This window comes from Anopheles stephensi, chromosome 2 (assembly GCF_013141755.1).
Source record: "Anopheles stephensi strain Indian chromosome 2, UCI_ANSTEP_V1.0, whole genome shotgun sequence".
Taxonomy (NCBI): Eukaryota; Metazoa; Arthropoda; class Insecta; order Diptera; family Culicidae; genus Anopheles; species Anopheles stephensi.
The window spans coordinates 16,281,102-16,304,976 of NC_050202.1; the positions used below are offsets into that span (position 1 = coordinate 16,281,102).

The 23,875-nt window shown below is 41.6% G+C and overlaps 1 protein-coding gene across 1 annotated transcript; it reads right to left on the reverse strand.

Moving 5' to 3' along the window:
* Positions 1–14,384: 14,384 nt before the first annotated feature.
* LOC118508100 lies at positions 14,385–15,089 on the reverse strand. Its single transcript, XM_036047583.1, has 2 exons — positions 14,851–15,089; positions 14,385–14,768 (listed from the first exon to the last, which is right to left on the reverse strand). The coding sequence occupies exons 1-2, from the start codon at positions 14,993–14,995 to the stop codon at positions 14,467–14,469; spliced, it is 447 nt and encodes a 148-aa protein (XP_035903476.1). The 5' UTR covers positions 14,996–15,089; the 3' UTR covers positions 14,385–14,466.
* Positions 15,090–23,875: the final 8,786 nt, after the last annotated feature.

Below are 23,875 nucleotides of genomic sequence, written 5' to 3' on the forward strand. Positions count from 1 at the left end.
TGCGTATATACTGGTAGGTTGGTCATGTCATCAGCATGACACCAGACAATCCAGCTACTACATTTGACCATAGGAAGAGCAGTGAGGCCTTTCTTCTTTTTGACAAAGATAGAGAGTATCTCAGATTATTGAAGTTTAATCTTTTTAACTTGCTTATCACAATCAAACGACTTGGAGATCGAACCTCCCCTAGTGAAGTGAACTATGGAAGAGCCAAAACTCATCTAGGGGATTTTGTTTTCTTTAGAAAATGTTTGATATTTCAATGCTTTAAGAAACATGAAATTAAGATTGAAATTTTCAATTTGAAATTTAAATTAAAATTCTCTTCAAAGCCAGAGAAGCATGATACGAGTTTCATAACAAAAAAAAAAACTGTCTATATCTACCAGCTACAATCACATTTAAACATCTTCTTTGAATGCCTCAGTCAACCCAACCTTGCTATAAACCAGTACAGCCATAAAAAAGAGCACCCCCAAAACCGTCCCCGAGCCCCAAGCCCCATCAAGCAACGACCATCGTTTCGCCATTTTCTACACGCTCGTGTGCAAATGCGCTATTATCGCGAGCCACGCTAGTGTATTTAATTGCATTCTATTTCGATTTTAATGATCATTACCCGGAGGCATATTGTAATTGTATCCACGGCATTGCATCCAATGCAGTATTTCCCATTTCCCTGTGTCGCACTCACGGCTGTCGATGTTCACGTGTGCACCTCATGTGTGTGTTGTGATTCCGGTTGGAGGAAATTGGATGGAGGGCAACCAAATCTCACTCCACTATGGAGGGGGAGAAAAACGCACCAAACGCTGTAGCGGCGCGCACTGGCGCAAAAATGGACGCAGCCAGGAGTACCCTCGTGGACCTTAGACTGGAATAGGGGACGATCATAATAATTAAAGCATCGCCCGTGGGTTCCTTTCGGGGGTTTGGGTTTTGTTTCGATTTTTAATTAAAATAGTACGCGTGCGAAATACGGCTCTGGGTGTGATTCGGGCACTGTTTACGCAGTACTTTATTGCACTTTAAATTAGACACCGGCTGTTGGAGACTGTTGGTCGTAACGTTGGAGGTACGACTAGACCTCTCCATTTCTCTCGCTCTCGGTCTCTGGAACAACCAATGCACACAGTGCATCGATTGCGATGCGGTTTTGGTCGAGGAATGATGTTACACCAGCGCCAGACAATGTCCCGACTACCTTAAGGGTATCCGAACAGAACTTCGCGCCGAATGCAACTCTCGTCAGCTCACCTGTTGCAGTTTGGGGCTGGGCGCGGGATTTAATTATCCCACCACATTATGGCGACCCGCGAGCAAAGATCCGGGAATCGAATTCAATCGGCTCCACCACTGTACCGCAGCAGCGGACTTCAATCGATTTCGCTTCAGATTGACAGTTTCTTCATCGGGCTCTAACTCTCGGGCCAAATCCATCAACGCTTGGCTTATCCCGCTTTCCCGGCTGTCTAATCCGATTAAGGAGGATGAAATTGGAGTTTGGCTGGAAATTTGTTTTGCAAAAAGGCAAAATCCATTTCCGTGCATGTGCGATTGACAGAATCCTTTTGATGTTTCTCGAAAGCGATTCGTGTGGGCTAGTGTTGCGTGATGGGAGAGGAAAAATATTAGCGGGTAGACTGTGGACGGTTCGTTTGGGTGCATTTTGATGAAAAGCTATTTTACTACTTTTATGAACCATCAATTTGCTGGGGGAAATGGTTGGGAATGGATTATTATCAATAAGTGTTTTTTTTGTGGGGAAGGTTGTTCATTGCGAGTAAATTGAACATGGTGGATTAGGGTTTGTATTTATTTTAATTCGTTTTTTAAAGAGAACCTTCTGTTATATCAGCTGTAATTAAATATTATTTCAAAAATGTTTTATGAGGGTTTTATGAAAGCAGAGCAAGAACATAAAAATAATTTGATGGCTCAATAATTTGGTACAGAAATTCTATACATGGTTTTTAAATTTAATAACGGCTTTGACGGAGCGGTCCGGTGGCCGAGGCGATAACGGCGCCGGTCTTCAGGACTGCAGGACTGGAATTTAAATCCCATTGAGACCGCCTCCGCGTACGCAGGGCTGACTACTTTGCTACGTGTAAAATTAAGTCACAGAAAGCCAGAAATGGCAGGCCGAGACCTTTCGAGGTTGAGGTGTCAACCCAAGCAAGCAAGATGGCTTTGAATTACTTCAAGTTGACGACATGCTTAATCAGTCTGAATTTTGGACAGTGTGTAACTCTTGTCTGATAAATAGATTGGTTATTAATCACATGTCAGGTGAAGGTAGATGGTAGAGGCCTGCGCCAAGGAGATTTGCTTGCCTGTTTTCCATTTAATCAGACGCTAGAGAAGGGCATCCAAGAGTCGGAATCTTCGAGGATCATCTTTTTTTTTGTCAATCCAGATCCTGGCATACGCTGATGATATAGACATCAGTGGAGGTTCTTCTGTGTAACAGAAGCTTATCAAAAACCTCCTCACATTTAGGCATTTAGGCAGCGGTGATGTACAGAGAGATCTGTAAAGATCATATCTTTTAATGTTATCCAGAAGTTCGCCTTCCTTCCTTCCTAGGCACTATAACCTCGAAAGGTCTCGGTCAGCCATTTCTGGCTTTGGTGTGACATAAATTTACCCATAGCAAAGAAATCAGCCCTACGTACGGGAAGGCGGTCTCTGGGTGGAATTTGAACCCCAGTCCTGCCGTATGAAGACAGGCGCCGCTGTCGCCTCAAGTAGTTTGCCTATAAGGGGTCGACAGTCTCCAATAATAATTGATCCGGTAGAAGAGTTCATTTCCTTGGTACTAATACGTGGTATCAATAAGTCTAACAGTTCAGAAATTACAGGCATTATTACCTAAGATGTCGTAAGGTCAAGAATAAAAAGTCCCCAACAACATAGATGTGGAGTTACGCTCAAGAGTGTTGTCAGCCATCCAGTCAACTTCTCCACCCCAAAAAATCTGTTGCGCTCAATCAAAAGTTGGGACTATACAGAACATTTAGAGTCCCAGTACTCACATCCGCCTCTAAGCGGAAGATGCTAAGAAGAAGAATGTTTGCCCTGCAGGAGTGCAAGGACGATTGAGGAGCTCCACGATCTGCATGATGATCTCTCCTTAGAACAGCGATAATAAGATTCGCCAGGCTCCAGTTTTCTGGTCATGAGAACGGCACAAAATCTAGTCCGTAAAGTCGAACTTCAAGGACTATAACGATATTGACAAAAAAGCGTGATAGACACAAACTGAAGTGAGTAAGTAGATTAATAACTAAGTGCTAAATATATTTGTCAGTGGTATAAATTATCTTACCTTGTGACTAAATTGTTTAAATTAAAAATTTAAACGATAGAAATATTCTAACACTTCTCTTAATTAAATGTAAATGGATTTTTGAATTTAATTAATCAATCAAAAACACTTACAAAAGTATCAATCCCCTCAGCAATTCCAATCACCAGAGTCGCTACAAAAGCTACATTTTGTAGCGCCTACAATGTATGCAATACGCATTTTTGGTATAGAATTCATTATAGCAAGATGATAGATGTACTGGATAGGATAGATAGTAATCATATTTTAATGTGGCGTGTGGTATAGAATAGAATAGATGTAGAACATTGGAAATAGGATATATAATTAATAAATTAGCATTTATCACACACGATTAGGGAATAAAGATTTTGAAGCGAATAAGCCGCTATAAATGAAGGAGAAAACCCTGGTTAGAGGCAGAATTTTAATTCCGATCCAGGAGGAAACGCTGCTTAAACCTGTAAGTTGTTAGACAATTTGTGTCATTGAAACATATCACTACAAGTGCGCCTAGTCGGTGCTCTGATCGCCTTAGATACCGCGGCCTAAGTCCGAGCTGTGATATTTCAATTAAACCTAAAGCTCTCACCATAAATTGATTCCCAGAATGAAACCACGCGTTTATCACCTGTGCATCAAAATCAAAGCACCAAACCCAATTTAGATTGTTTTTTAAGCCCTTTTTTCATTCTCTACACATCTGTCTCCGTCTACCCTCTGGCAGTTAAAATAAACGATCACATTCTGATCCTTCATCGCTCACCCGTTTTATGACGAACGCGTTCCAAAAACGGTCTCCAGACAGATAGAATGCGAACCAAATTTCAAGCAATAATCGATAACGCCATCGCTTCGGCATGTCACAGCCATCACATTTGTCTTCACCGCCTAGACCAGCCCAAAGGCCCCACCCCGTAATGGGGTATGTGTGTTGTTTTTAAAACAGAACTGACATTCGCTGTTAATTGGACGATAAGCTAAATTGTGACAAAACCGTTCACAGACCGGGGTGAGTGAAAGCAGGCGATAAACATTAAGCACCAAAATCTGATCGGTAATAATTACCGGCGCACCGATGATCGGGTGAGATTAGTGAGACACCGTAAATCATCGACCGTACACGCGCCCTCCCCCCTGACGACGACGGGGAACGTGGCTGAAGACACGTTAAAAAAGTTAATAAAACGGTGGACATCTTGCGTGGACGAGCGTGTGGGTCCCGTGGTCCATTTGATTGCCAGATAAACGGGTTAGCTGCCCAACTGGGATAATAAATATATTCTGTGGGCTTGTTTTTAATGGCTGGGGCTGCTGTTGGAGATTTCAACCCGACAGTTACACATTCTCTTTTGACCGTCGTTTAGTTTTGGTATGTAAAAGAGCAAAAGTGCAGCAACAAATTGAAATGCATTTCTTGTAGGCAGTTTGATGTACGATGTTATACCGGGGCTGCTGTTGTGAGTAATGGTGCGTTGAAAGGCTAAACGACTAATTACTAGAGAGGCACTGATGTTGCTGATGCTGATTGTTTTTATTTAGGATAGAAAGCTTGTCTGTAATGCTTGTAGAGAAATTGTAAATAATATACATTTAACACAACTCTGGAGAATTTCTCTCTTCCGTATCCCGATAGGGCCCTTCTCCTTATATGAATAAGCTCTTCTCAATAAGGCTATTCTTTTTAAGAGGAGTTTTTAGCCGACTTTTGACCGTGAAAGTAATTTTAGTATATTTTTCCAACATTCTGTAACAATTTATCTTTCCGAAAAATATTTTACCTTATTTTTACAATACGTTTTCAATTTTCTGTAACCTTCTGAAGCAAAATATGTCCGGCGTTTGTCAACTTTTCTCTTCCCTTATCTACTTCTAACACTGCTTGTGGATGAGACTTCTCCTATTTGTATACATTTTTTGAAAGGTTTTTGATAGTTCTTAAGTAGCAATAGCAATAATGGTCATGAGAAAGACACCGGACGACCTAACTTGTAAAGCCATTTTAGGCCGTCCACACGAACAGGGGAGGCGTTGAAGGCCCACCAGAACGGCCGGGATAATCGATTGGCAGACGAAGGCATTGGAAAGGGAGCGTTATCGAAGATTGTGGCAGCAGGCCAAGACCTCAAAGCGGTTGTAGCACTCGATAATTGAATTGGGAAGGGAAATAGTAGGAAAGATCCATTTGAATTATGCAAAAAATATAGAGCGTGACGAACCGAGGTAAAGAAAATTGTGTAGATAAATCTTACAAACCATATAATTTAAGTATAATACTAGAAAGGTTGTAAATAGCTTAAGACACGTTCCTTCTTAAGACGTTCAGACGAGTCAGCTCAAGGAAAGTAAATCATGGACAACGATTTTAAGTACCGAAAGTTTTTTTGTTTTGAATAAAATACCTTAGGGACAACGCTTAGTAGCCTGAGAAGCCTGAAAAGAGCCGAACAACAATGGTTAAACCTCCGGAAATCACTTTTAAAGTATGGAAATTAATTGTATTATGCATTGAGACAATAAAAACATATTTTAAAGCAGTAATCAGAAAGCTATTGATTTTTACTATTTTCGTTAAACATGAATCTCTTACTAAAATATAAAATTGCAAGCCATCCTTTTAAGGCTCTTAACCTGAAGAAAGAAAACGCATGAGAAAAAAGATGTTTATAGCTCTCGCTGCTGTTGCCGATACGCACGCGTCTGGTAGGTATGCAATATGCGGTTTGCATTTGGGAAAAAAATTATCCTTTCGTTTCGTAGATTTCGAGAAATTCAGCTTCCAAAATCCGTAGCAATATGAGTTTCCGGTACCAGGAGAACATCCAAGAAGGAGGTTGGTAGTGTTTGTTTGCTAGCATCTGCAATTTATGGAATCCGAAAAACGCGGTTTCAAATTCAAATTCAGTATTGAAAATATAAAATAACGAAAGAAACAAAAACAATACTTCTTTTGGTTTCCGATTTTTATTTGCTCACTTCGAGATATATTTAATTTTTCCCCCGATCTGGTTTAAAAAATTGTCCGATCCATCCGAGAAATTTAAGAAATTTCTGCCCTACCAGCTGTTTCAGTAACAGGAGAACATGCAGCGAGCAGGTAACCTCTGAATCCCATAATTATTTCAATATACGCCTACAAGTATACTACCCGCACGACGTGGTGTTTGTGACTTAGCTACGATCTTTATAGTATGCTCATTTAGTATCTTTATAGTACGCTAAATTAGATCGGTTTTGATTATAGAATGTTGTTTATAGTATTTGGCAATTTTTATTTATGGCATGCTATTTATAGTATTTTGCACATTTTAACTATGGCATGCTATTTTATAACTTCGCTAACCGATACAAGAAATTTAAGAAATTTTCTGCGCTACCAGCTGTTTGAGTAACAGGAGACCATGCGGCAAGCAGGTTACTTCCACTCGTTGCACTTATGATTTTGATATGCGCCTACAGGTATACTATCTGCATAGAATGGTGTTCATGTCTTTACTACAATAATTATGGTAGACTATTTAAGTGTTTTATAGGATGCTTAATTAGAGCGTTTTCGTTTATGGAATGCTATTTATTGCATTTTCTACATTATTTACTTATGGCATGATATTTTATAGTTTCCCTGTCAGTTTCTCGGGTAACAGGAGAACATGCAACGAGCGGGTAACTTTTTGTTGCTCTAATTATTACGAATTGATGTTCTTTCTTAGGTATGCGTTTTTTTTCTTCCGTATTAAGAAAATTTCCATAGATGAACCTTTTCACGCAAAGAACATAAAATGTATTTCGGTATAAAGCTGTTGATATTCAGATTAAGGTATCCATTGCAGGACCTCACTCAAGGTGTTATTTCTTGTTGAAAATTTCTGCAAATCGCTTCAATTTGAAAAGGTATATGTGCAGAAACATTTGACAGTATTGGTGTGATCGTATACTAAAGACTAAGATAATATTAAAGCAGGTTTGCCAAAACTGTGAGAAAGGATTTAGGCCAACATTGCACGTTACTCTAGCTGTTGGCCCACAATAAATCGTCACGCTGCAGCCAACATATGCATCGAATAAAGCAAATATTAGAATCAAGATGTTTTAAAAATACTTTACACTATAAATAATAACTCTTGGCAGGCATTAAACTGGTAGTTTCGCTTCACATACTTATACAATAGTTAACAGAACTATACGAATACTTTCTTTTAGAATATAATAATATACTAATCTAAAGCAACTAAAAATTAAGATAAAGTAAATTGAAAAGAATGATTAGGCACACATTTGGGAAAGCTAACAGTTATTTTACACACTTATATTTCACATTTTATTTGGCACTACAACCTCAAAAGGGTTCGGCTTGTCATTTCTGGCTTCCAGAGACTTGATATTAGCCGTAGCTGGCTAGTCAGTTCTGTGTGCGTTAGCACATGAAATATTCCTCCATATAGCCTAATTATACGAACAAGTACGGGCCATATTTTCCTCCGCTGCTACAATTGCTTCATCACTCCATCTCTCCCTCTGTCCGTGAGGACGGCCTATAAGGACTTTACGAGCCAGGTCGTCCGGTGTCTTTCTCATGACATGACCAGCCCATCTGAGCCTGACGATTCTAATGCGCTGCTCGATGGTGAGACTATCGTACAGCTCGTAAAGCTCGTCATTGTATCGGCTCCTCCATTGTCCTTCCACACATAAGGAGGCCAAAAATCCTTTTGAGCATCTTCCTCTCGAACGCGGCTAAGAGGGGTTCGTCAGATTTGGATAGAGTCCATGTCTCAAGTGGCGTATGTGAGTACTGGGACTACAAATGTTCTGTACAGTCCCAGCTTCGTCCGTCGCGACAGGTAATTAGAGTGGAGAAGATTGGTCAGCCTCTTGTTTGACCGGTTGGCTGCCAGCACGAAAGTATGCAGAACGAAGACATTCTTTTCCACCGAATTTAGAAAAAAAATTGGTAATGCCCGATAGCTCCTCGGAATCGATTGCTAGACATTCAACCGATCAAGGATAAGTTAACTCTTAAAATAGAGTCAAAAAAGAAGACACTATTCTTTCATTTATTATGTTAACCAAACAATTTTCGATGGTGTTCCCGATATAAAGCAGAGTGCACTCACCGAGCAAGCAGACATAGAGTCAATATTCTGAGAAATAAAATCATTCTTCTGCCGGCATTCCGTATCGTTACGGCGTAAGTAGCTGGAATTAATCGAAACTTAATTGATTTTTGACGCCCGACTATCCACGCTATCGTGAAACTGCGCTGGAAGAGTCTCTCGTAACTTTACGATTCCGTTACCGTCTGTCAGCACCATCCGTCTGCTCCGGCTGGGATTACAAATCGATTACATTTCCCCCGATCGCAAGTTAATAAGTGACACTTTCCACCGTTCCGTTCGGAGACCTCTACCAGACCATTGATCATTAAGCTTAATTTTATGAAGACTCCTCGGCAGCAATCACTGCACGACTAGCCGTGTTGCAGCAGTCGTTCCCATTTAACCCCCGATCAGCGTCTTGTAATTAGTGTCGAAAAAAAAAGAAAGAGTTACACCAGTAGTTGCGGAACTCATGAGCACACACACACACACCGATGGAAGGGGTTGTTTATTGGAGCATAAAAATGCTACGCTCGGGGAAGTTTTGCTATACGCAAAGGGCGTCGTAAAGTTCCGGTTGTGCCGGTATCATACGGACGCCAAGCGTCAAAATCCGTCGATAAAAGCTACGCTCGGTAACGCTAACAAGGCTACTTGGTTGGGACTTGTTTTACCAGCAGTAGAATTTAAACCCGACATAGATTCATCTGCTTTTATAGCATCTTAAATGGTGGCCATTTGTTTCTGGGGAGTGAAGATTCGCAGTACTTCGTCGCGACATGATTACACTGCCAATAAAGTTTAATCACTGCAGTGGATCCCCGTTGGAATAGTGCGAATAGCATGATTTGTCGCAAAACTTTAATAGCTGAAGATGCGTAAACAGCGGTTGGTATGAGTGAGTGTCTTCAATCGGTTCACTTGGCAGGAGCTTCATGTGGCCAAACGGTCGTTTTGAATTTTATTAAAATAAGTTTTAAAATTGGTCTTCACATTTTTGGGCAAATTTTTGTATGGTAAAAAAAAATATTAAAACACTCTCAAACCTCTCTCTAATAGCTTGCCCACCAGCTAGAAACAGTTTATCCTCCCAGTTTATCAGCTCACCATACGAGATTAGTCGGCGATACGTACGAGCTGCACGCTTTACATGTCGGATGTGCAAAAAGTACACAGTCACAGACACACAGGAGGGAACCCATGTATGTCGTCATGTTCTGACTACTGAGCCCCATGGTTAAAAGACGCGCCTACCACAACGGGGACCGCAAAACTTGCCGACCCCCCGTCGATGCCACAGTGTACACGTCGCGTGATGTTCTTTCGCGGCAGCCAGTTGCTACCAGCGACGGCGTTTCAGCTGATTTATTGAAACAGTATGTATTTTCCAGCAGCAGCAGCAGCAGCTTAACGATGCGCTTGGAGGGGTTCGGAAGGTACGAGTAGCGCGCGTTACGGCGAGCGGCATCGCGAAAGTACGAAATGTGATGGCGGCGCCAAAAGCTTTGCATGTTTTATGCACCCCCGTGGTACAGATCTTGGCAAAACAAGGGGCAGTTCTTGTACAAATTGTTGTGATACAATTTAACATTGTTTGGAAACTGCTTGATGTGGCTGCAACTCCAAATTATTGTGCTCTAGATTTAAAACTGAGCCGTAGCTATATTTAGAATTAAGTTGCTAAAAGTTAAAAAAAAATATTTCAATTTTTAAGTCTAATGATGAAACTAATACACTGACACAATTGATGGACTTTGTAGTAAATACCACAATAATTCATTATCATTGAATAGAAAAAAACACAACTGGTTAATTACTCATTAGCAATATAGATTCAAAGCTTCTACGTTGAGGGATCCTTTAAACAGCTTTTAAGCAGCTTGCAAACTGCCAACCAAACTGTTTGTTTTTCTGGTTTGATTATTAATTTTTACCTTTTAAACAACTAGTTTTAACTGATTAATCACTCTTTAGCAACAGCTTCTACGTAGGGGTGAGGAGACCTTTAAACAGCACTTAAGCAGCTTTCAAACTTAATAATGCTCCGTTTGTTTTTTTCCTAGTTTGAACATTAATCTTTGGAATAATTTTAATCTTAGCACAGCAAATAAAGTAAGTAAGTAAGATTATAAACAATCTGTGCTTGTTATAAGCAGCATTCTACACAGGTAAAAGTAGTTCTTTTTTCGTTGTACTTTTCAAGCTTGAATGTTGATCTTTAATGTAATCCTGAACATGAACTATTGTTTTCTATGTTTTTTTTTTTCTTTTAAAAAGACTGTTAAGTCAATCGTGTCTGCTTACCTTTTAGTTTTAGAATGATTTTAAGCCGAAATTCTTCTTCCTTGGCACTGCAACTTTTTTTTATTTATAGAGGCCTAGATAGTCTTAGAGACATCATTCGCCTCTTATTGGCACTACAACCCTGAAAGGTCTCGGCCTGTCATTTCTGGATTTCTGTGACTTGATTTTACCCGTAGCAAAGTAGTCAGCCCTGCGTACGGAGCGAGGCGGTCTGGACGGGATTTGAACCCCGGTCCTATCGTGTGAAGGACCGCCTCATTGTAGAAGTCGAAATTATTAATAAAAATTCTTTTATATTATTAATTAAACTTTTACTGGCAGTGCGTCAAAAAAAAGTGAATAGACAAATCATGCCTCAAAAAAAGAGTCAAGGCATTAGAATAAATTCGGTGCTTATTGTAAAAGAATTCATCCAAAGTGAAATGGTCTCTATGGCGAGTTCTATGGCCACCTCACACCTGTCAAATCCCATGCAAAATGTAAAAGAGCCTTACGACGAAAAAACCACAAGACGGAGCTGTGCTACAAGCCTGAGTATCGTTATGCTTCGTGTGCCTGTTAAACAGGTTCAAAACTCCTTCCTGTATAATTTTATTCTTTCAACAGTTACAAAGTGCATTCTTGGTGCAACTATGCCTCGCGTGCAAAATAGTTCTGTTCTTCCAGCAAAATGGTTCTGTTCATTCATTTACATTTATTTTATTTATTTATTTTAAAATATATCGTAATGCGTAGCGTAATGTTCGTAAACGACTGTGCCATTTCTTATGCATCGCATTGTACCGCCCGCCCTTCCCACACGCCCGTCGGTGATCATAAATTCAAATACAATTCTCGAAAGATTTCTAGATTAAAATATATGATACCGACATCTTCCTGCGATTCAGCCGATCCAAAATCTAGCATCTAGCGCACGGCTTCCGGCAAACAACAATTCAACGTGCAACGTGCCCAGTGATTCCATTTAAAACGTATGGCCACGGAATGACATCCCACCACGTGTACGTGTGTGGTTGCCGTTGGAAAAGCACTCACGGTCGCGGAATTTTTCTCTCCCGAAACACCCCTTGAAACCGACAGTAGTAGCGTTGGTCTATGGCGAGCAAAAAAATAAATCGACAATTGGTTCATTCGGGGTGGTTGGCGCTTTGCTGCAACCGGAACTACCTCCTACCCTTAAGAGATCTGCCCAACATCTCTATCTGTAGCGGCACGTTTGCCGGGTGCGCTACCAGTTGCTGGTGGCCTTCGCAACAAGATCCGCAGATGCAAGCGTCCGAGTGCATCTCGGGGTGCGTCCGGCTGACATTTCAATGCTCTCAAACCCACGAGAACCCACGAGGAAATGAGAAGATATGTAATAGCGCCACAGCAACGGGAGTTCGCAAAGGAAACCCCGGAATCCGCCGGGCCGTGGACGGTAGATGCAAATGGCCAGGATTGTTGCTCCACAGCAACCAAGTTTCATGATATCAAGATTTGTATCTAAATTACAACTTTGAAACTTTGCGTTGCACTCACCACGGTCCACGGGAGAAGTTCGCGTGAGCCCACGGGTCCACCTAACTCAACGGTGGTCGACATCTTCGCGTGGTCGTACACGGGGCACATTCCACCGTGGAAAACCGCCCGCAGAAGTCGCACACGGTGGAATGTGGATTGTGGCGAAGATCTATTCCAAATTCGTTCCGAACCCTTTCCAAAGCGCAGCAAGAAAAAAGGGAGCACAATCGTCCATGTGGGTCGGCTCCAGTCGATGGTTGGGTGGGCAAGTAGACTCAGGAAGGGTCACAAAACTCTATCACGAAGGACGGTCTGCGAATCGGCGGACGGTAGTTGCTGGAAAAGGCCCTTCGGGTAAGAAGGTTAAGCTCAAACCGCACCGACAAACCAAGGCAAGTTGAGTCCAAGCGCGTGAAACTTGATTCTCTTCTTCTTTTAATGCAAAGTAAGAAGCGTGCTCGCGGCCACTGATCGCAAATGATCACAGATGTTTTAGCGACCTCGCGCACTGCAGAACGAATGATCCACCAGCGGGAAGATGTTGGCTTTACTTTACTCGGTGTACTGCAAACCGAAGAAAGGCAGTCCGTATTAAGTTACAAGGGTGCGATGTAGCTTGATAGGGAGGTTTTGGGTTTTGGTGATCTGTATCTGTTGATCTTCAGCGTAGGAAACATTTTTGCATCACATGACTCACTGCTTTTACGATCAAGCATGAAACAGATGGGATTTTGATACGTAATATTACAACCATATGATTGAGAGTGAGCAAGTAACCTTAATCAGGCTTAAAAATAGGCCTTCAGGAACATTTGTATTTGAATATTGCAGTAAGTGTAGTTGATTTAGCAATGATTGGTTGGCCAATGGCAATTGACTCTAGGTTCTCTATACCTTTTCTGACTACTATCATCATGTCATATAGCTCAACTAGGCTTTCAAACTCCCCGGCTGCATCCGATCTCCCTCAGGTCCGGCTCCACTTGATCCAGCCAACGAGCTCGCTGTGCTCTTCTAAGCTTCGTGTTGAACGGACCGCTGACGAGCAGCTTCCAAGTAGGGCATGAGTCCGGCATCCCCATCACGTGCCCTAACCAGCGTATCCTTCCAGCTTTGGCAACCGTCAGGATGTCTGCATCACCAAACAGCATAGCTAGCTCGTGGATCATTCTCCTTCTCGCTCCTTCTTCAAGTGAGTGCATTGGTGTCAACCGCCAGCATAGTCCAGGACTCGTGCCCTTAAAGGACTACCGGCCTTATCAACGTGTTCTATAAGGCGCATTTCGTGCGTTGTAGGAGTCTTCTGGATCTCAGGAGACTGTGGAGCAGGCACGATTCCCGCTGAACAATGCGCCTTCGGATTTCACCGCTTACGATGTTGTCCGAAACTACGATCATGCCAAGATAGCAGAACTCCTCTACTACCTCAAGATCGCCACCGTCAACTAATACTCTGCTTCCGAGTCGTGCTCTATCACGGTCAGAGCCTCCATCCAATCATATTGGCCTCGCGTTTCAGTCGGGTGTGCGCCTCGCAAACCGCCGCAAATGTCCTTCAGATGATGTCAATGTCATCCGCGAAGCGAAGGAATTGGAGACACCGGGTGAAAATCGTGCACCTGATGTCAAAGCCCGCGCTTCGAATGACACCTTCCAGAGATATGTTGAACAGCTAACAGAAGAGTCCGTCCCCTTGCTTCAGTCCTCGATGCGATTCCAGTATAGAAAATGTACTATTTTAATTATTAACAAAATCTTTGCAATATTAGTACCTTGAAAAACCGGTACCTTGAACCGCCATCTCCTTCTTCTGCTTACAACCTCAAGAGGTATCGGCCTGCCAATTTAGGCTCTCTTTACTTGATTGTACCCGTATGGCAGGATGGTCATTTGTACCTACCTGATGATTATTCCATACCCGGTCCAGGTGCGTGAAGGCAGATCCGCTACAAGTTCTACCTCTTTTCATTTTAATTATTTATCTCTTCTCTATTTGCTGGGGTCCCTTAGCTGGCATTTACAGCAAATATTGGATGAAGCTATTGTGAATTTGTGAATTTTAATGCTAAACTCCCAAACAGTATTTATCCAGGCAGACTTACTTTATTAACTATACTTTAATAAATTTTTAATCATTAAAGAATAGATATTTTTTGCATTTGTTTATTATTTGTTTATTAATCCGTCATGAGTGTTTCTTCATACGTTCGTAAGGAAAAATCGGACGAGCTATTCCGCATTGTTAAACCCCGAATTTGTGTTGTACTTTCCGTCAGCGAGAGTTGTGTTTGGTAAGGAAGAGGGTACAGATTTGATCGTAAGCTGAGGAAACCTTTCCCTCAACGAGTGCAACGTAAATTTCCCATTCTTTTGTTTCGAGTTTTCCGATGTCATTTCTATTGGCTCCTGATTTTCCATATCCTGAATTATAACATCAAGATCGTTGATGTCAAAGCTGATGTTACTCGGGTTGATTGGTGGCGATGAATATTCCACACATTGTACATCGTCATCTTGTTGAGAGGATTGATCTATGATAGAAAGATAACGTTTTGTTAATAAAATGAAATACCTTTAAACAGCATGAAGCAACAAATTACACACTTTACTCACCATATGTTTGATACGCCGTCCGGCTCATTTGCAGTGCTTCTCGTTCCAGAAGAAGCTGCTGATCGTACCCCATCTCTAAAGCTGCTGGTTTTTTATTTTGTCGAGCAATTACTCTTCTGCTAAATTTCAAAGATTTTCCAGGCATTGCTACGAAAACTAAATATATTCTCCGGTAAAGATATTATCACTTCAAATTTTGCGCTCTGAACGCAAACACGGATGCCAACAAAATGACAGATGAGAATGACGATCGAAAGGAAAACAAGAAATGAAGCATGATCCTGATTATGTCCTTTCAATACCCATGTAACACATTGTGGCGAGTAAAGTCTGAATAGATGCCCCCCACTCACGGCACTCACTTTTCGCTACTGAGTTACCATAAATTTAGGTAAAAGTTAAGCAAAAATGAGAGAAATCGTTGTAATCATTATTTATAACAATTAAAAATAGTAAATAAATAATAAATAAATAAATACTTACAGTAAAAAGTCTGAAAAATATACCCTTTTGGGTAACTCAGTTGCAAAAATGAGTTTCCGTGAGTGGGGGGGGGGAGGGGGGGGTGGGGGTTGCATCTATTCAGACTTTAGCCGAATATTTGCCTCTCAATCAACAGTCAAATTGCCTAATTGTACAATTTTGACATTTGTGGAAGGGTTCGGTGACAGAGGCAGCCGTCACACGGTAGGTTCAAATCTCATCCCAAACCAACCAGTCATCCATACTGACAGATTTTTTTTTAAATATGTTTTTCGTTTTCCAACCAGTTCCAGTTCGTTCCAACCAGTCCAGTCATCCATACTGACAGATTTTTTTTTAAATATGTTTTTCGTTTTCCAACATAAAATAATTAAACAAAATTCAAAAATAATATCCCAAAAATATTAAATATTTTAACAATCTTTGTCAAAAAATCCATTCATCCTTTAAAATCCATTAATCTGTACCACAAAATCCTAATTGCCTTCTACGACCCTTACAATGTACTTCATTTGTAGGCTGTTTCACATGGGGTCAGCGAGCTAACATAGGCATCAGCTTCAACTGTCGATTGTACCATGACGCACCATGATTAACGGTCTTGTGCAGTGCTGGGGTCAGGTCCCCCTTTTACTATTGGACCAGGTGAGATGGACAACCATTTACACCATTTCAGTGCGTTCAGTGCGTCCGTCACTCAGCACAGTTTCAATCATTGGAAACCCATTTACAATTGCCTGCCCCTTGTTCGACCTTTCGTGTGTTGAAAGGGTGAGTAATTAGCATGGGAAAAAGGGGCAAGCAACCATCCATCATAGGACCAACTATAATTATTTACACTACCTAGCTTTGACATTGGATGCCGTCCATCCCAGAACATTTATTGGGTGAATCGTGTGAATGAAGACATGCACAATGAGAGCGCTCATTCAATCGTTTAAAGTGCAATAAATCAATTTTATCTGCATCGACAACTCGTTAAACAGTTTTGTCCATTGGGGCATTCAATTACATACAGTTGCATAGTCATTCTCGTCCAATGTCTATTGGCTGGAGCTGTTCCGACCAAGTCCCTGATGACACATCTTAAATTTTTTCCCAGCATACTATTTTCTCGCCCAACCTCGTTTGTTGCTAGTGTGACACTTGTTTACGGTCTCATACCGTATCTTGGGGGAGCAAAACAAAAAAACAAAGGCTTACGAATCCACTATTCTTTCTCCAGTTTTGCCATGTATTCTCAGCGGCGAAAGCAATTTCCAAAGTTTCACCAAAAGTCACCACAAGAAATAATTTATCCAGCTTCGGTGTGGCAAAAAACCCGCGAACAGACCCGAAAAAAAACGAGAAAAGGGAAGAGACGAAAAATAAGTAATTTCACTTAAGCAGATTTGGGCTGGAAATCTCCGCATTCCTGCCAGGAAGTACCTACTTACGTGCGAAATTTAAATTGGACACTCTTGAGTGCTAAAAATGTCTTCCCCCCCCGCCCTGACTCGATTTCCCTGGTTGAAGCAGCAGCAATGCAGCAGGTTTTTTGTTGGGAGAAAAGCATTGCATTTTTCGATTGCAACTCTGTGAGGTTGTACTAAAAATATTGTCCGGAAAAATCATGAAAATTAGTCAGTTATTGTTAGCTTCAAGGAAGTGTAGAACTCTTAACGAGAGGTCTTCAGGATTTTGAGGCTATTAATATTAGCCAAAAATTTTACATTTAAAAGCGACAAAATAATCAACCAACACTAATATACCCCTTGATGACGCCGACCTTTTTCGTTCGACCCAAAAGTACGTAACTTACGAGGAGAATGACACCAACGAAAAAAAAAAACTCCCCAAACCTCCCGACGAACGATACTTGCTATTTATTCTGTTTCCAAATTCAATTTAAAAGTTGCACTTTTATTGCACAGCGTGTTCGGTTGGGGACGCTACTAAAAAGCTTCTGCCAGCTTCTTGCCAGCAGTGGAAAAGGAAGGATTTTTGGTGAAAATGTATGCCACACTCTCCGTACACTTTGCCTAGGACCGAGATAGCAGCCGCAGTAGCCCACACTTTACCACACTTTGCGCGAGGCCGATGTCAGCATTTTATCCTTGGGCCTGGTCCTGGGGGTTTGAGGCGACCATTTCTCCCCCTGTGTGTGTGTGTGTTTGGGTGAGAAAAGGTCAAGATAGAAAAAAACTAAATTGAAAAATAATGGCTCCGGGACACACTGGGCGTAAGGATGGTAAACTTTGCGGCTACACTCAAACACCGCTGTGGTTTGGCTACGTACAAATTCCCAGCGCTCCTGGTAGGCAGGCAGAAGAAAACACACGGCTGTTGACCACTGTCGGATTGTGTTTGTGTGTGTGTGTGTGTGTTTGGGTCCTAGTGGGTGTGTGTGTGTTGCTGAACTGGTTGGGCTGAACTGATTCCAGAATAAATTTATGGCACGTGAAGAGTTAGGGAAAAATAAATGGCAAGCTTTTCTTTTCTGCCCATTTGGTAGGTTTGTTTTGGGGATGGTAATTGATTTTTGTACGTGGTTTTGTTTAGTAATGTATTTGTTAGAATATTTTATAGAAGTTTTTTACAATAAACTCTATAATATAATTATTTTTAAAATCTATTCAATCATTAATGTCAATGTTTCTTCCACAAGTTCTTTTTTTATTGTTTATTTATAGAGCCAGGGAGTGGACGGGTAGTAAGTGCGAAAACGGTGCCAGTCTTCACATGGCAGCACCAGGATTCTAATCCCACCCTGGCCGTTCTCCCTTAGTGAGGACTGGCTATTATACTTTGCGGTTTCCATTATTCTTGTAAGCCAGAAATGACAGGCATGATCGAATAAGAGGTCATTAGGCCAACAAAAAAGAAGAAGAAGCAGAAGTTATAGAGCCTTTAGGTCTCTGATACTTCATTCGTCTCTTTTCACAGGTACAAGAGTCTCCAATAACGTCAACTTACGATGTGCACGGTGCGAGAAGTGTCAGTTGACTCAAAAACCCAATAAAATAAATCGATGCGATGTAATTTGCTTGGAATCTTGGCATCATACAACCTAAGTAAGAGAGCTAAGTTAGAGTATATCAAGTATAGTGCGTTGTCTAATTTGAAAAGAAATATTTCAATTACTCAAGCTTATGATGAGACTCTTTTAAAGCCCTAAACGAACATGCCAGGAATATCGGAAGGATCATAAGTAAATTAGTAGAAGGATGGTTGGTCTCCAGAGATCAACCACTTGGTAAAAAAATTGCCAACAATGTACTACAATTAAATGGAGATCCTGGCGTTTGCTGAATATATAGGTGAGACTAGTTCTCGATAAAGTTGTCCGTATTCACAGAGCTTGCCGGCGAAAAAGAATCTTTCATCTGTTCATCTGTTTATGGTTGGCACTAGCATTACAACCTCGAAAGATCTCGGCCCACCATCTTTGGCTTCCTGTGACTTGACTTTACCCGTAGCAAAGTAATCAGCCCTGAGACAATTTCACGATGAAGTGGTTCGGATTCCGGCAAACAAGAATCCGTCATCCTCTAGTCGCGTCATTTAAATATTTATTTCAACCTAAATTTTTTCCTACAGTGTTCATTTCTCTATCCATTCTATCAGCCTATTTGAGTTCTTTTTCGTAGCCAAGCTATTAAATTCGCAACAAATATTATCATGACTTTTGTTATTACCCAGGAACGGCCTAGTCATATCGTTTAGCCATGTATATTATCGATGGCATAATCTGGTCTGATGGTTACATACACCGTCTTCAGGCAGGAGTTAAAGATCTGCCAAGTGAAACCGAATCTTAAGTCTGCAGGGAATGTACTATCTCTTCTAAAACTGTTCTTATTCAAATTCGAGTGCAGAATTCTGAGAAGGTGTCCTGGATTGGTCGGGTGGCAGAGGCGATAACGGCGCATGTCTTTACACGACAGGACCGGGATTCAAATCCCATCCAGACCGCCTCCCCGTACGCAGGGCTGACTACTTTGCTGCGGGTAAAATCAAGTCACAGAAAGCCGGAAATGGCAGGCCGAGACCTCTCGAGGTTGTAGTGCCAATGAAGAAGAAGTTCTGGATTGGGACATACTTTTGGTCAAAGTTTTTGGTTCTCAACCATAGAGGTTCTTGTGCTTACAAACCTTTGAAGCAGTGTAGGAAAGCTCAGGAAGCTGGATTCTTGTGTCGAATCGTGGTATACCTCGACAGCAGAAGAAGAAAATGTGTCCTGGATTGAAATCCCGACAGGACCTTGCAACTTATACGCACGACTTTGTGTTTTGACTATGAACAATAACAAAGGCTACAGCGTCAAATCAAAATTAGTAAATGTATGCAAAGACCGTCATGAAATCAAGGACGGCCTATTTAGTGGTCTCAACAATTGGCAACAAATAAGACTTACAAGGATCTTGTCTGTAGCAGAAAGTAATAGTTCGATAAGCGATGCGATGTAATCTTTACAAGACTGGACCTCAAATCCCATCCGGACCGTCTCCCCGTAGTGAGGGTTAATAGCTTATTACATCAAACGCGTTAGCTAACATGCAACCCATCATCGCACCATTCATTTCGGTAATAAGATAGGATAATAAACATGGACCTGATTCCCATACGTATAAGAGTCAATTAGATGGCCACGTGCAAGGTGTATTGTGATGCAATTACCGCCTATTCTTGCTTTATTCACGTATGTTACATGATATTATTGGCCATGTCATGCAAGAAGATGATAATAGCTGTTTGGATTCGGATTGGATAGTTGAGTCCTCTATTCCGTTGTTTTGAATCCTCTGAATTTAATCATTTAATTGAATTATTTGCCAAACAACGCAAACTACATGAAACCAGGACAAACCACTAATTGTTACTAATACGTTATACTTCCTTCAATTTCCCAAGTAGAAAACACAAAGCTCAGCTTGTTTGCTTTGAAAATTATCCATCGAAAGAGGTACCGTTTCAGATCCAATTGGACAGAGCAAACCTGGTCACACTTTCCCCGGTCCTCAAACCGGAAAACCACGTGCATGAGCACACACACACACACACACACCCCAGCATTATGCCAATAGGATAGGAAATTTCTTGGCACAGCTCCACCAAACCGAACGCTGCTTGGTGCTCAATCAACAAAACTCCACCATCAGAACCAAAGTTTCCTAAGCCTTTGCAGCCATTTCGAGTAGCATCTTGGCTTCCAAGGCCTTCAGGAGAGATCTCGTCCAAGACAAAATGACAAAAGGCACTATGTGTCTTGCAGGTTTCAGGAGGGGGGGCAGACAACACCGCACATAAAACATCCTCACATGAGTTCTGAAACGGGTAATTAAAGTTTTCCCCAGAGCGCTTGGGGGCCTTGGAGCGGAGGGTAACCAAAATCCTTTTCCTGTTCCGGAACGTGCGACCGTGTGAAGGACTTCGCACCGCACAGAAAAGGACGGTCGGTCAATTGTGGAAGAATGATGGCAAACGGAAGAACCCCGGTAGGGGGCCTCCTCTTGCGGAGTGTCCCCGGAGTCCCATGGATTAATTTATCGCTTATTTGTTTCCTTGGCACGCTTCTTCCAGCCAGTCTACCAGCCAGCGTGTGGAAAGAGATCCGGTCGTGTGGTTTCCCTTGACCTTCCCTGCGACCCGATGGATCTGGTATCGAGTGGATGTAAGTTCTGGCATCCCTGGTGTGCACAGATACGCATCGAAAGTTGTGTGGAAAATTGCATGTTTAATTGAAGAGATGTGATCAGATTCAACAATAAAATTATGCAAGTTGGTGCTCGGTTTGAGCGCACTCGGGTACAGGGCAGCGCACATTGACTTCGGTATCGGAAGTGGATGTGGAATAATTTAATCAATTCCAGACAAGTTGTCTAATGGACCACGCTGTCCTTAGATCTCTCTCAGCCATTGTAAGTATTCCATAATGCATGTAAAGCTAATTGTAGCCAATAAGTTTCAATGACGAATGAAGCGCACGGCGTTTCCAAGAACTTAAATAACATTAAAATTTCAAACGAACATAGTTCTGCATGTACAATTTTAGAAGAATTCATTTATAAGGCTTTGATCTATATCAACAAATCAATTATAAGGTTTCATGTTACTATGTGCCTTATTCGCATGAAAAGCCGACAAATAGTAAAAATTAATAAGCCTACGTTCCAGTAGACTGAGCTTCGTGGCTTCGTTCGTTTGAAATGTATGTTGAAGTATTTCGTCGTTTGGAATCAGCTGGTTTAAAACCAATTGCCTTTGGGACACTTTGGAGAAATTGCATTCGAGGTACTCAGTTGTGATGGCATTTCCTTTAATTTTCCCAACAATTCATTAACTTTGAACCATTGGACAACGTGGCAGTTAGACGAGAGTCCAATCAGGCTCTGCAAATTCTAGTGAATTAGAGTTCTACAAGGTTGCTTTAAATGATTGCATGCTTCCGAATAACGAACAACTGAAGATTAAAATGTATTCAAATGCTTCACTGTGGGTGTATTTTACAGTCTAAACTAATAGAAATCAGAAACTGTCCCAACTGTTAGATTAGATTAGGTACGAATGGCAACTTCAATTAATTCCAAGAGCTTTTACAATTATTGACAATCGATTACTGGTCAGTATTGGTTATTAAAATGAAAGTCCTCTGAGAGAAGTTTGTCATAAAAATTCTACTCCTAGTTCGAGTGGACTATACCGCATGGATTGAATTGGACTCTTATCATTATAGCAATACATTTCCTTATGGTCCTATCCTGTAGTAATCATACGCTAAGAACAAGCATAAATTTAGGGGCATAAAAATCTATTTGCTTCTGTTGAGGTCAGTTCACAAACTTTTCGATCGATGACGAAGTTACCATAGAACGGCGAGAGTTGTATAGTAATTACCTTCATGTCCAGGATAATATCTACATCTAGTAGTCGAATACTCTGATGATCTCACCAGGATAAAAAATGTACAGTACTTCCTTCTTCCTTAGCACTATAACCTCAAAAGATCTCGGGCTTACCACTTCTGGACACCATTTTTACCCTGGTCCTGGCGGGTTTGAGCCCCGGGTCCTGCCGTGTGAATATCGGCGCCGTTATCTTCATTCCGCCGCAAAACTTCAACGGCTCACATGGCCCTGTTGGAATGTTTTAAACCTTACTTAGGTAAAGGCTAAGAATGAGACGCTGACTAGTACAAGGACTATCGGAAAATATATTTATAAGAGTTAGACATTGCAACGTGTTAGAGGAATCGAAACGGAAATTACTTTCCTCTACGTCAAGTAACCTCCTAGGATGAGAGTAACCTTGCAGGAACCTTCAGGTTGATCGCGGATAGCAGAGTCGCGAGTTAATACGATTCCCAATAAATCGAAGAAACTCTGTATACTGTAAGCACTAAGTGGAAAATGAGGTCTCAGAGACTCAAAGCCTCTATAAATGGACGATTACAACAAACTTAACCGCAGCGTTACCATACCAAAGAGCGCACAATGTGTGCTATAATACAGCTCTCCAAGAACGCAGAGCAATCTTCGTGATCCTTTCGTTGGATGCACTCCGGACGCGCCAGGGGATGCGGTTGACTCTGGTGGAACATTTGATCCCTCGTCAGATGCATCAGCAGGCATATGACTTGATTGCCTCTAGTAATGATATGATTCAACTCGTCATGAAACCTTAACTTATCATGAGGAAAAATTCTGAGGTTCCTGACACTAGGTTTTGGATCGATGACAGCACCATCGCAGAAGCGCATCATCCCTGCGAAGGAAATGGTAACGAACTTCTAAACTAAAAACTACTATTAAAAATAAACATAAAAATGTGTTATTGCATAGGAGTTCTGTGCTTTAAATTGCTTCAGATCATCTGATATTTTACGAAGACGGGCAGTTGGATGGATTGCTAGAACAAATCTTCAAAAGCGGAAATTGTTATTGCCCTGGACATAAATTGTTCTGAAGTCTGTAAGAGATTCATCACCTCAAGTAGTTCGTTACCCTGATTATTGAAATTAATTTCACTCTTTGCTGAACCGTTTCGCTTGCTCCCTGGTATTTGGTTTGTCTGTTTTTTCGCCTTTGCCTTTAACTTACCCTAGAAGAGCAACGAGCGGTGTGTGATGGCAGTGGCAGTAGGGAAGAGTAACCCGCCCGGAGACGAAGGTATTTAAGGTCATTTAGTTTAATTTATCGTGACAAAGGAAGACAGTTTCCTACCGAGACAAGATTTATAGTGACATCAGTTAAAGCGCCACTTGCTGGTCGGGTTTTTGCCGCACAGTCGCACAGCTGCTACGCCGGTACGCTAGTAGAGCGGATATCTACACGACCGGGAACAGAAGACTCATGTCGGACTACAAAACTGCACCACCACACCGGTTCAACTAATACCGACAGTGAATGGGTAAGAAAGTAGAGTTTCACTTCTCGGTGTGCCCTCCACTTTCCTGGCCCTTGCCATCCACTTGGAGCCATTTTGCTGCAAGTGCAAGCTGCTGAGTGCAGTAGGCAGCAAAATAGGGCTTTGCACCGATCAGGGCGGCATCGGCTTTTATGCG